This window comes from Cygnus atratus, chromosome 15, assembly GCF_013377495.2.
Source record: "Cygnus atratus isolate AKBS03 ecotype Queensland, Australia chromosome 15, CAtr_DNAZoo_HiC_assembly, whole genome shotgun sequence".
NCBI classification, from domain to species: domain Eukaryota; kingdom Metazoa; phylum Chordata; class Aves; order Anseriformes; family Anatidae; genus Cygnus; species Cygnus atratus.
This window is the reverse complement of record NC_066376.1, coordinates 17983354-17997118: the sequence shown is the minus strand read 5'-3', so window position 1 is coordinate 17997118 and position 13765 is coordinate 17983354. Positions and strand designations below refer to the sequence as shown.

The 13765-nt window shown below is 36.0% G+C and overlaps 1 protein-coding gene across 13 annotated transcripts in view; it reads left to right on the top strand.

The window, feature by feature from the left end:
* The window catches only part of MRTFB (myocardin related transcription factor B), a 90624-nt gene that overhangs the window by 55931 nt on the left and 20928 nt on the right, over positions 1–13765 (top strand). For 11 of the 13 annotated variants that reach the window (XM_035548676.1, XM_035548677.1, XM_050713729.1 and 8 more), the window contains 5 exons: positions 199–264; positions 3907–3962; positions 4559–4634; positions 5609–5770; positions 6306–6490. In XM_035548676.1, the coding sequence (XP_035404569.1) occupies positions 199–264; positions 3907–3962; positions 4559–4634; positions 5609–5770; positions 6306–6490 (545 nt within the window). The remainder of the gene's footprint in view (positions 1–198; positions 265–3906; positions 3963–4558; positions 4635–5608; positions 5771–6305; positions 6491–13765) is intronic. The other 2 variants (XM_035548681.1, XM_035548683.2) reach the window with 1 other exon arrangement.

Sequence of the window (13765 nt, the reverse complement as noted above, 5' to 3'; positions counted from 1 at the left end):
TAAATAGGGATTGGAAGCAATTGTTCCAAATTATGTTAATAGCAGTTGATCATTAATGATAGTTGTCTTAGAGGTTACTATCAGGTTACTGAATGTATATAGCAAAAATATTTCTAAAGTTGAAATACTTGGCATCTTTTGAAAGTTGGTTTTACACTTTACGAGGTATGCTTACATACAAATGTTGTCTTTTTTCAGTACTTCAGCTGAGGCTACAACAAAGACGGACACGAGAACAGCTGGTGGACCAGGGCATCATGCCACGTAAGACTTGCTTTATTTCTAGTAATTTTACTACTATACTGTATTAATTATGAACTCAGTATATAAAATAACGGAGATTAGCACGTCCCTGAGAGTCATTAAAAATAGCTTTATCATTTGAAAGGACCAGTGGGATCTTTTTGGTAATCTACATGAGCGTTCAGTTAAAACAGCCATTGTGATGAAAATGCAAGGATTTGCAGAAATCTCATTTTATTTTCTCTTTTCAAATTGTGACTAATCTTACTGAAATAAATTGAATTTTATGAATGAGTAGACATCAATATCAAAGCCAGCAGTCTTTTAAGAGTAGGATGGCAAGGGTTCCAAAACAAAAACAAAGGACACACAGAAGTTATGACGCATGCCAAGAAACGTCTTCTGTATTAAATCTTGTATGGCGGTAGCTGTGATGCTACAAGACATGAGGCAATGACTTCAGCTGGGTGTCGTACTCTGGACCATATGACCTAATGCAGAAGGTGCTATGCATCGGCCTTTTTTGCCTTCACCTTTCTTGCTGTCACTGAGTATGAATACATTTCCAGGAATACACGAAGAGGCTATTTGTTTGTGGGTTGGTTTGTTTTTTTTCTTTAGAAGATCATTTTAGAACATTTTTTCCAGTTGCCAAAAGTTCCTGGTCTATTTTCCACATCTAAGTTGGTGTAAGAGTTTGGTATTCTTCTCTTCCAAAACGAATTATGTACTGGTAGACATCCAATGAGTGCCTTTAGATGCCATCTTTGAAGAGTTAAGATGCTGCTGATCACCTTTAGGGTAAAGTGTCTTGCTAAGGCAGCAACGTCACAAAGTTCATAAATACAGCTGGATTGCTGTCAGAGTTCTGTAATGCTGAGCTCCTGACTCTTTGACCTGGCTACCTGCCATCCTTGACAGTTGTGCAAGAACTTAGCAGTTATTCAGTAAACCATTTTTATCTCTCAGTTCCACCATTTGAATTTAACTGCAGTTTATAGTAGTTTGACAAGCAAATAATGTTTGTAAATTTGGATATTTGTTACATTTGGATGTCTGAACTCACAGCACTTGTATTTTGAAAGTAATTGGCAAGCTTCATGTAATTGCACTTTATTGTCGGAATCTATATTCTACCTTATTGCTTTCAGTCTGCTAGAGATAGTGGTTGTTTCAGCAGCACTACGATACCTAAAATCAATTTAGGAATCATAAGAGGGTCCTCCTGAATAAAGAAATCCAGTAGCCTAGAAGTCAACTGCGTTTAACCCTTCCCTTAGATATCTTTTGGTGTTTCCTCTACTTGGGATCCCAGTGACTATGCCGATTGTTTTGTATGATGTCTTCTAACTTGTTTTGGAGAGCAGCCTGGCCTTAGAATGAGAGGTGCACAGAGAACATTGAGAATCCATAAGTGGACAGTGGAGGATGAGACCAGGCTCCAGATAACAGATCCAAGTGTAGAAAACATTCAGATGCACAAGTGATTTTTCTTGTTAAAAATATATATAATTATAAATAGCTCAGTGTGAACCGGTGAATTCTAGCTTGAAAGTACAGTATCTTAAAGCTAATCTCATGTTGAATGTTTCTGAGTACTCATAAGGCTTCAGATTGCTTTGCTAAAGCATCTTCACCTTCTCAGGTCTGTAGTGTTGATTATCTTCAGGAACTGAAATAAGTTTCATTCAAAAGGTGGGAGCCCTCCTGTTGGTCTTGCTTCAGCTTCACCTGAAGAATAACCAGGCTTTGTTCTCCAGTTAAAAGTTCAAGTCATTGCTTTTTCAGTTTTTTTCCCAAATAACAGCCTCTGTTGTACCCTACAATTAATGAAGACTCCATCAGAGTATATGCCCTTTTGGGACCTAGATCTGTCGTGAGACTTGAATCCCATGATATGGACTCTGATGGGTACTCCTGGCCTCCTGCTCACTTTTGTCCTTGATGGTAGCTCTTCTGGTTGCTTTTAATTCTGCTCCAAGAGAAGGAGAAATGTATATATTTATGAATCATTCCCCATAATGTCCTCTGGACTCTATCCTAAGATGATGTTGGTGTTACACTGTAACCAGGAAATAAGCCTGCCATCTTTCTTCTCTAAGCCTCCTGTTTTTAGGGCAGACTCCATACTTCACACTCAGTGTCAGGATGGCTTTCTAAAACTTCGACTGGCAGATTCTTTTTGAGCTGTTAGTATCCACCACTAAGAAATGCAGGATCTGGGCTTTTTGCATGCAGCTGCTGTTAAAGCAGATAGTGAGCTGTAGGCAGACCACCTGCACAGAGCACAGTCTGCCAGAGCTGAGGAGCTTTCAGTTGCTATGGCAGGGCTGCTGCTGTCTGTGGCCACCTGCACTCCCAGCCATACCAGCACGGAACACGCAGAACGTGCCGAGGGTTGGTGCAGTGTGCCACTGACCAGTACCAATCACTGATTACAGAAAGGACACTGAAATCTTCCTCCTAGATGGAGAGGTTTATCGATTATTTACCTTTCACCACTTGCTGTAACGTGCTTACCCACTTGGAAAAAGATTATTTTCTGTAACTGATATTCCGCCCCTTGCAAAGGTTCTCCTTTCCCCCATAGTTCCTCAAGATACTGCCCTATGGGTGAGAGCAATTAAATAGCACCATCTGCACTCCAACTTCTTTGCTAAGCGTCAAGAAGAGTGAGAGTTTGTCCTCTCTGGATAATGTTCTCATCTACCGTAGTAAAGCACAGATACGCTTACTGTTGGACTGTACACATGGGCTGTATATCATAAAAATCACCACTTACTGTTAAGTAAGCTTGCTTCGTCTCTGAGGTAGATGTCTGTGCTGCAAAGAAGCAGTGGATTTAAATCATAGGAAGGAGGAGTCAAACTGTGGAACACAGCCATATCTTCCTTGGAAATGTCTCTGCAAGTTTTGAAAGACAATACAGATGGCTGTCAGTCAGCAGTGTCTGCCAGAGTGGGTTGTGAGTGGGTAGAGAAGAGCTAGGTGATTCCTCGAGGTCCTTTCCAGCTGTACTGTTCCAGCGATTTACCTGGAACTTTACTTCTTATTTCAGAAGTACACATTTTTTTTTGTAGTACAAAAGCTTTCTGCTGCTGTTGCATGGTTTTCATAGTAGGGGAACAGGCTTTCTGAATACAACCTGTCTTATTGAATATTGCTTTGAAATGATATATGATGTAAGATCATCCTGTTTTCAAATCTGAACATTTAAGGCTTCTACAAAATTCTTAAAAAAAAAAAAAAATCAGCACAAATAGTTCTTAAAGGACAATTCATCTCTCCCTAGCAACAGCAAGGATGAGGTATAGATGGATAGTAATACAGTGGAATAAATGAAACAGTGTGGGCACTCTAAACCCCACTTCATAAAATTTCTGCTGTGGAACCATTTCGGTAAACAGACCCCAGTACATAGTGAAAAATTTAACTGTTATGTGGTGCTTTCTGTTAAAATTATGTATTCCGTGTGTTCTGTATAGGAGTGATACTCCTCTCTGTTAAATATAATTGAATATAACTGTCATGAGTCGAATGTATGCCTGGTCAGATGCAAACACAGATCTGAGATGGTGTTAAACAGCCATACAATCCTACTGACTACAGTATTTCTTTTGGAAATCACTTCCTGGTAACTTAACCTTTACTTTCCCTTCACAGCTTTGAAAAGTCCAGCTGCATTCCATGAGCAGATAAAGAGCCTGGAGCGGGCCAGGGTAAACCACTTACTGTAAACTTGCTATTAACATCTGAAAATGGACAGTCAGTTTACAGGATACTAGTTCTCAAATTGCTTGAAAAAAATAAATCCTACCATTACAGTAATAATATGTGCTTGTATCTTAGAAGAATCTGTTAACATACTTGTGTCAAATCTCAGGGGAAGTTTCTTAATCCTTCACAGATTAAGCAGGTGTGCAGGATAAACTATGGTCAAATTGTTAACACGTATCTACCTATAGTCTAAGGAAAGGATCCTTGGGTTAAATTATGCTTGCGTTGTATGCTTCTGTAGCAAATATCTATTCTATAGCATTGTGATTTAGTGGGGGGGGGGGGGGGGTAAGGGATCAAATCCAGAAGTGTTCCCAACTTGTTTTGGAAAGATAAAAATTCATTAACACTGCTTGACTGGGAAACCAAAACATAGCAAAGCAAAATCCTCTCTAGTATCCCCGTTCTAACAGAGATGTCTACCTATCTGACTGCAACTGCAAATATTCATTGTTGGACATCAGTGAATTACAAATGTACCAACTTCTTTGTGCTTTTTCTGGTAAATACTAGTAACATTTTTTTCATTTCTTTGAAGACTGAAAATTTTTTGAAGCACAAGATTCGCAGCAGACCAGACCGGTCTGAGCTGGTCAGAATGCACATCCTCGAAGGTACGTACCCAGATGTATGTCCCTGTTCAGCTGCTGTTAGAAGGAACTTCTGCTAGACACTCAGCTTTCTAACTGAATTAGGCTTTGATGTGAATTATTTTTAAATGTTTATATGCTGTTTCTCTGCTTTTACAGTGTCTGTTGTAAACAGTATTCTCAATCACTATAATAGATATAACTGTGGCTGTGTATTCTCAACTGTATAGTAGAACTTCAAGTTCTACTCATTACCCTAAAACAACCTGGCAGTTTTGAGCATTTAAAAAAAAAAAGCCACCACCCAATCTTTAATAAACTTGACTTTTTGCTTGCCTTGTTATTTTCCTTGCTGCTCAGGTCATTAGAAACAATAGTCTCTTTTACGAATGGGGCTGGACTACTGTTTCACCATAATCTCACCAAATACAGGCATTACCAAATAACCATAATCCAAGTCAGTTTAATATCCATTAGTTTTCAAAACGTGCATTTGGATGCTAAACCCAGAGAGGAATCTCCATATGGACAGACTATCTCCATATTTTCATGAAATACAATTTTGAAGATTCTCTAATTGAAAAATCAGTTATCAGTTAAATCTTTACCATAGCTCACACTGGTAAACATCAGAGCAGCAAATGCTATCTTCAGATTATAATTAGCATTCGCTATTTTATATTCCCTGCTTTACACTTGGACATGTTTACCAAAAGTATTACCACTTCTAAAGAAGAGGCTATATTTATTAAAAGAAAAAAAAAAGCATGATAATGGGGTGGAAAACATCTATTCATAATATATATCTATATCCTTACTATTAGTTTGAGGATTTTTAAAATAATTCTTGAATGCTTTTAATACAAGTACAATGGTTGTAGCAAAGATAGATAAAGATAGGTACAAGTAGAAGGGTTATTGCAAAGATGGGACAATGCTGGTTGTCTTGGAACTGGGGAAGGGATGGAACAGAGTATTTAAATCAACATATCTTTTAGAGACCTTTGCAGAGCCTTCGCTACAAGCCACTCAGATGAAACTGAAGAGAGCTCGCTTGGCAGATGATCTGAATGAGAAGATCGCTCAGAGGCCTGGCCCTATGGAGCTGGTAGAAAAAAATATTCTGCCTGTAGATTCCAGTGTTAAAGAAGCAATTATAGGCAAGTAGAAGAGATGCAGCTTACATTAACTCTTGAGAGCAAAGTTCGCTAGAAGAAAACATACTTAAAAGTTTACTAGTTCTTATTTTTCTGTCATGAATTATGACTGACATCATTTAATTGAATATAGTTTTTTATTCAAAACTATTTTAATTCAAAACTAAGTTAGAAATACATAGAGTATAATACTCTAAAAATACTTCTTAATAAAAATTCTAACAATAATGAAATAAACATGTCCATTAATCTGTCATAGCTGTCTGTGTGCACTGCAAATATGTTGAACATATCTTTTGGTCTCTTACTAAAAGGAACTTCTGCTATGCATTCGGTTTTATTGATTCATTTAATATGATTTATATGGCTGTAATTACTATTAAAAAATACAATTAATACTTAAATACATTATGCTCAGACTGTCCTGAAAACTGATCAGTTTCCAGCAGCTAGCTAATTCTGCCACCAATGTCTAAATTTAATTTGTGTAAGTAAAAAGAAATAAATTGTTTTGCTTGTTTCTTTGTAAACATTCTAGCAGTTGGACAAGAGAATTATCCTCAAGGTTTGGATGATTATTCCTTTGATGAAGACAGCAGTGATGCTTTATCACCAGATCAGCCAGCCAGCCAAGAATCCCAGGGTTCTGCTGCTTCCCCTGGTGAGCCAAAAACAAGTGACTCACCATCACCAGTAACACAAAATGCCACTGCTTCAACGCAGGTACAGTTTTAAAATATTGAAGCAAAATCTCCACAGTATATTTTATTGGTCTGGCACTATAGATATGGGGTATAGTTTCATATGAAACGAATACCTTTGTTGTTGCAAAGGAGTGTCTGGGACTCCATTTTTCTGTTAAGTGTTTATAAACTAGTGTCCTGGTTTGGTTGTTGGCAGTGATGAAATTCCCATTCCATAAATTCACTGAAATTCAGTATGGCTAGTAGGACAGCTATGGCTTTCCCAGAAATTGCTTAAAAGGTCGTATCCATGGTTTACTCCAGCTGTTATTGATTACTTAATGTCTGTCTTCATTCTGGACAAGGTCTTGAACTTACTTTAGAAGTATACTTAGCTGAAACAACAACAGTTGATGTCAGTTCCATTATCTCCAGGACAGTCCCTAAAAATAGAATTTCCCATATAATTTACATGTTCTCTCCTATAGATGTTCTATACTTAAGGAATTTACTATTTAACAATTGAAAGTAACCTCCATGTTGATTTTTCAAAGAGGTTTTTAGTATTTTCTTAAGTAACTTATAAGCAAAGGAAAATAACTGTGCCATGGCACATGAAATATTGTCTTTATAGTAGAGCATTTAAGTGTATAAGGTTTTAAAGAACAGTATATTCGTGGAATCTAAGTTTCATTTAGTGTTTTAAAGTTAAATTTACTGTCCACTGAACAGTGAGAGAGATCTTGAGTTGAACAACACTTCACTGTTTTTAACAAGAGTTCCAAAAATGAGTTTTGAAAGAGAACTATTCTAACCAAACTTAATTTTGTGATCTGAATTGGACATTAATATTGCCTACTCTACCTTAAACACATTATAAAAATACTGATGTAAAATAATTTGCCAAAACGGTAATGAAACAAACATCATGCTACAAATGAATTTCTTTAATGTTCTGTTAACTACTGAAAGCACATGGTTATGCACGTAGTCAATTACCTGCATGCTTTCTTGAATATACAAGGCACTTGCCACGCATATCTTTGTCTTCACCTTTGAGCTAATCACTAAGTTTATTCATTAATAAAGAGATGGATGTATCTATTTACAGGGTACTGTTTAGCTTAAGAAGATGAAGCTTGTGCTGTTTTCTGTCGTGCCTCAGCTAATAATTTTAAATTCACTGACTAACTTAAGCCCAGTTTGAAAGAGGTGAACTCTTTTCTTTGAACTAGATTTCTGCAACTTTCATGAAATTTTTTGTCTGGATAAAGAGATGCAAATTAAGACTTCAGAGGAGGGAAGGGCAACAGAGCTGTTACATGTTGTCTGATAGCATCTAGCACTTGCCTCGTGTGGGTGACATGGAACAACTAAACAAAAGTAAATTTCCAGTTGACTTGTGACTGAACCTGAATGTTTTCTAATGAATTCACATCACAACACCCTCCCTCCTGCTGTATTTCACCTGAGTTTTTTTGAATTTTTAGTTCCCCTCTTTTGCATCTTACTAACACATTAAGCATTCAATTCATTGTCTTGCTATCTGTGTGTGTTATTCTTACAATAATTATTACGTATAGTAAATATGCATTGAATAGTAACTGACATTAAGAGTTAGGATCTATGGATGTGTATACTCATCCTGTCCTTTATGAAGTGCTTGAAGATAATTTTAGAGACTACTATTTTTTATTGCCAGTTCTACTTTTCTTAGAATTGTTAGGTTAGATGATGGTAGAGATTCCTCCAGAAGTGTGGATTTTCTAGGTGCAATCTTCTGTAAGGCACTCTTAAGACCTCTCTGAGCTAGATTCACATGTGAAGATTGAGCAGCATTCATCTCCACTCATTTGTTTGTTTATTTGCTTGTTATTTGAAACTGACAGCTAAACAACTGACAAATTGGTTATATTTTGAGTTCTACTTGCCTAGAGCAACCACAAGTTTGTGTGTATGTGCTGAAATTAATAGTAACAAAAATTTTGCCTTGTATCAATGCTTAATTAGTTACTGAATCAAATACACATCTTCTGAGCAATTGCATATGCTAGAAGAAACTCCTTGATCCTGAACTACTGTTTCTCCCAGTAAGCCCATCTTCCTGTTATGCGTTAAAAAAAAAAAAAAAAAAAAGCAGCTACAATATCACAGAACTATAATTTATATTCTAGATTGATGATTGATTACTATATTTACACTTCGGTAGTTTCCTTGATGGAAAAACTTAGGTTTTCATCACCTAAGTGATTTCTAAATGAAGTGAAGTGATTTATAATCACTTGGTAGATCAGTTTAATAATATTGCATTCAGCTTTGTGTACTTGATACCAATATGCCACACGGTGTATATACAAGTACAGAAATTTTAGTAATGTTGTAAATTTTGTTTAATTAGCAAAAACGTTTTCCATTAAATACAGTAGTATTTTTTTTAATAGCGTGAATAGGATGGAAATTCAAAAGCTTTAGCACTTAAGCTTGCTTCATTTTATGCACATCTGTACCCAGTAAAAACAAGTTGGTTTAGCTTGTGTGGCATAAATATTAAATTTTATTTTTGAAAAATTTAAGAATGGATTACAATTTGACCAATAGATGAGTGGTACATCTACTTAGGTTACTGCTGATCAGCTATAATCTGTACTGGATTTTTTCCAGGGGGACTTCCTAAGAGGGTTCCTTCATCACTTTCTTAATTGCGCAAAGGAGAAAAGAAGCATAATTTTGCACTTCGTGTTATTTTCATGCTTGTCCTTTTAATAAGCATGCTTTTGGAAAATGTGATTATGTATTTAAACTGCCAGAGGATTTGTAGCAAAGACAGGGCTCTGCATAGGGAACTATGCTGCAATTTTTAAAATAAGACAAAAACAAAAGATAAGATAGAACTAAATAGTGAGTTCTTACTGTACAAAGTAAAGTTAAATTAAACAGCTATATATGAGATAGATACTGTCTGTCCTCCAAGGACGTTATCATGCAGTTGTTTTAACGGCCATGGACAACTCAGTACTCTCTCCTTGGTTTTCTTACTACTGCAGTAATTCAAAAAGTATTGCAGAATTCATATTCAAAAACAATGCTGGACACAAAGTACAGCACATCTGTTCCATTTCATTGTTCCCTAACATACAAATTAAGACATGAATTGAGTTTCATGTCAAGAGAATGTAATTTGTGTTGAATAAACTGAAAACAAACCACATGAAATTAGATTCCTAAATAAAGAGTTGGGTTCCTAATGGAGAGTTAAATAAAAATACTCAAAGCAATAGATGCCAAAAGCTTTTCAAGTAGGAAGCACAAGATAGATATGCGACTGCGCCAACAAAGTAACAGAGCACTTGAAGCTAATTGGAAAAGCACTTCAAATAGAACTACAATCCTCTGCTTATGGATTTGATAACACATTACAGCCACTTCCGTGTACAGATCTAAAACACAAAGCTGTTCCTCTGCAGAATAAAGCAGATGCTTACCTTATGGTTCCTTTTCAATTAAAGAATAAGAGCACAGCATGTCTCTACAGGAGATGTGTCTGGGAAATTGGTCCTTCATTCCTTTAATTTCCTGTGACAAATTTTACATTCTATTGCAACAGAAAGTACAAAGAACGTTTTGAAAATAGTGAAGCACAGCCAGCGTTCTTTTCAAAGCTTCTTCCTCCACGCATTTCCAGGCCTCAGAGAACGTAACATAACTTTGAGAACCTTCAGCTCTCATTGACTGATGACCCGAAACTTGATTTCACCTGATGTGTTTGCATCTGGTAAGGATTAGGTGCTTAATCACACCACTCTAAACAGATCAGATTCTTGTGTTCACAATTCTGAAGACTTTAAACAGTTATCTTCAAAACAGTTATCTTTAAAACAGCTGAAAAAGTTTGCTTGATGAGAAAGAATGTAGTAACTGCTTTTGTAATAGATTCACTGCTAAGTGACTGCAATATATTGACCTGCAAACTGCTTGTTTGCAGTTAGAAGAAAATGCCTAGAAATAATATAATCTATAATTGGAAATAGAAGATCTGTTCATAAGAAGTAATCTTTATATTACTTTATGATGTTAATTTTTTTTTAAACTAAGATTAAAAATATAAGTAAATGATATGCATGGTTCATTGCTTCATCTGGCACTTGCAATAAAATGGGGAAGTCTGTAAAAAGCTTTGTGTTTCATGTAGTCAACAATTCTTTGTAGTTTAAGATAACAATGTAGCGAAAAAGTAATTTACTCTTTGACAATGAGATTGTTTAACACCATGAGTTTCAAGCAATAGAATTTAAGAGATTGTTTTTAGAAAGACACCAACTTTTCCATTTTAAAGGTTTTTATTGTGTTTTTATTGTATTATCATTATGCAGTTGTTCTCGTAGGCTATTCTCCTGTTTAGGGTAATCTGGTATGTGACGTTTTGATTCAAAGACCAGCTAGGTGGTTTTTTTTAAACATTACTGCTATAATTTCAATAGGCCTTTAAAAATTGATGGCAACAAGAATACAATATGTTAGAATACAGCATCCATACACCTTTTTTAAAGGGTAAGTCCCTCTAAAGTCCCCTGCCAATTCTTATGCAAGTCCAGCAAATAACAGATACTGTGTAGATAAGGGATGCTTTCCAGAGCAAACACTTTGAAAGTTGGTTATAAAAATAGAGGCATTTATATCTTTAGCCTGACACCAGAAACTGACATGGCAGCAAGACAGGCATGTGTACAATGTTTCAGTGACTAGACATGGCATACTGAATCTTGCAATTCAGTAAAACACTACCAGAAGTTACTCCTCTGGATGGCTGGGGTACATTTTGCTTTTTCACCCAGTGGTAAGATACAGAGCTGGTTTCTTGCAAATACGTTGTACTGCATATGCAACTGTCTGTGCTTCAGTCACATAAGTTTTGAAATCACAGACATCTCACAGACACTGCTGTTAAGAAAGTGGGAAAAATATTACCAGAAATAAAGTTCTGTCTTATGGACAAAGTGAAAATTGCCAGGAGTTTAGCTGATTGAGACTTTGGAAAATATTTAGCTAAAAAAAAAATTGAAAGAAGCATCAAAAGCACTATATAGTTTAGATAGGTTAAGACAAGGTAGATATAGCTGACTGTTTGCAGCTGGCAGTTGGAGTTTCTTAACCAAGGGAAATTAACTATGTCATCTGTCTGGATAAACACAGTATAATATTAAACACTAGCAGAAGTGTTAATAGAACAGAAGAACAGAAGTGTAGAATAGAAGTGTTAATAGTATTAAACACTGGAGAAGATGGAGATTAGAAGAAATAAGACAGAAAGAGGAACTACTGGGTTGAAAGGAGGTTGATGATAGCAGTCTGCAGGAGTTGATTTGGGGACAGGCTGATTTCATATTACCATTAACAGTTTTGACATTACTTTTAAGAATGGGCCACATAGCAAAAGTTGGAAGGCTTGTTCAGCAGAGAGTTGGACTGTTATTATGCAGAAGGAACCATTTGATTTGTTTTTTAGGGGTAATAGAAATGGAATAATTTTTAAAAGAAATGTATACCACATTTCCTTCCCATGAAAAAGAAATGTGGAAACCTGGGGACTCTGACTTAAAGAAAACTGAGGAGGAAATTAGGGGACAGCGGAGTGACTGTGAGCTACAGTGTCCATCCTCTTTAAAAATGCAAGTGCATTGGAAGAGAGGATCCCAGTAGAAGTTTTAATCCCACTGTACCAGGATCTAGTGAGACTTAATGTGGGATATTCTATATGTTTCCAGTTACTAATGTCCAAGAGAGACTACGGAAAACTGTAACAAACAGGACAGGATGAACATAGAATGGAAAATCTCTTTTATGAGAAAAGAATAAAACTAAGTTTAGCTAGAAAGACAAGGTCTGAGATCTGCTTATGTTTAGATTCTATATCCCATCTAATGGATATTCACTACCCAGGGAAATAGGTTTTAAATTAGAAAAACATTTCAGCACAGAATGAATGGATATGACAAAGGGAAGCTCATTGAAACTTTATTATTATGTAAGAAAACATTTGGGAATTTTCTGGCAGGAGCAGTGGTGCCAGGAGAATAATAATTAAAAAAATACTAAGCCTATATGGAATTCAGTGAGTTTACAGAAGAAATTATACGCTTAATGCTTGTAACAACAAGGGAACAAACTCAGTAAAGTCCAGGCTACTGGGTTATACCTGCATAGTAGCATAATAGTGTTGGAAGTCAAATACAAAAGAAATGCGCTTCCTGCCACAGTCAGAACTGTAGTTGCTGTGAAACTACTATAGAAAGTTATCCCTTCGAATTACGTGTCTGCTCAGCCGCTGTGTGATTGTTCTGAACCAAGAAGTTCATTTTCTTGTGTTGATGTTTGACCTTCATGAAGGATTTTCCTGAGAATAATAGCTTGGGCAAGAAGATTCTCTTTGCTTGCACACAATTCTGACTTTACAGATTGAAAACTGTGAAGGCCTCAACTGTGCAAGTAATAAAGTCGTGTTTTTCTAAATACTGTGTTTTCTTTAACTTCAGTAGGCACCTTCGCTATAAGTGCAGTGTGTAGTGTACCCAGGGTCAAATTTTAATGTTGTATTATAAATGCTGCTTCAAACACAGTAATAACAAATGGTAGTAGCTCTGGTCACAATTAGTAACAATGCATTCCATTCTTCCTTCTGTTATCTTTAACTTTTCTCTCTCTTTTTATATTAGTAAAATTATATAATTAATAGAATTCCCTACATGGTTCTGTATAAAACGATAGGAACTTTTGACATCCTTAAAGTCTGTAATTCTCTGGTTGTAGAAGCCTTCATATACAAGTGTTTGGTAACACTACTAAGGAAAGAAATTTACAGCTTTTCCTGTAATTCTGACAAAGTTAAAGACATGATTTCTTCTTTTATCATTATCTTCTTTTATCATTACAATGCTAGGAACAAAGGTACTTCAGTGACAGCTGTCAGTTCTCGAAGAATTTTGCAATTACAAAGTTAAGTAGTAGCATCAATTTGTTGATTTAATTCTGGGGCTACCCACCAGAGACAAATATATGGTAGGAGTAGTTTTGGCAAAATGTTCCTGACTTAAATGGATGAGGTTACTTCTGAAGGTCCTTCTAACTCTTTTTTTATGAATGTGTAAGAGAGACAGTTAGTAATTTTTTTACTGAAATAAAATTTTCTCATGATGCTTCCTTTCTGTTTGTTTTTCATGTATGTTAAGAGAAGAAAAAGCAAAGCAAACAACAACGTATAGGTTATGAAAAAGCCTTTTTGGAGGGCTTTTTTGGTATGTTTTATAAATCCTTTTGGGTT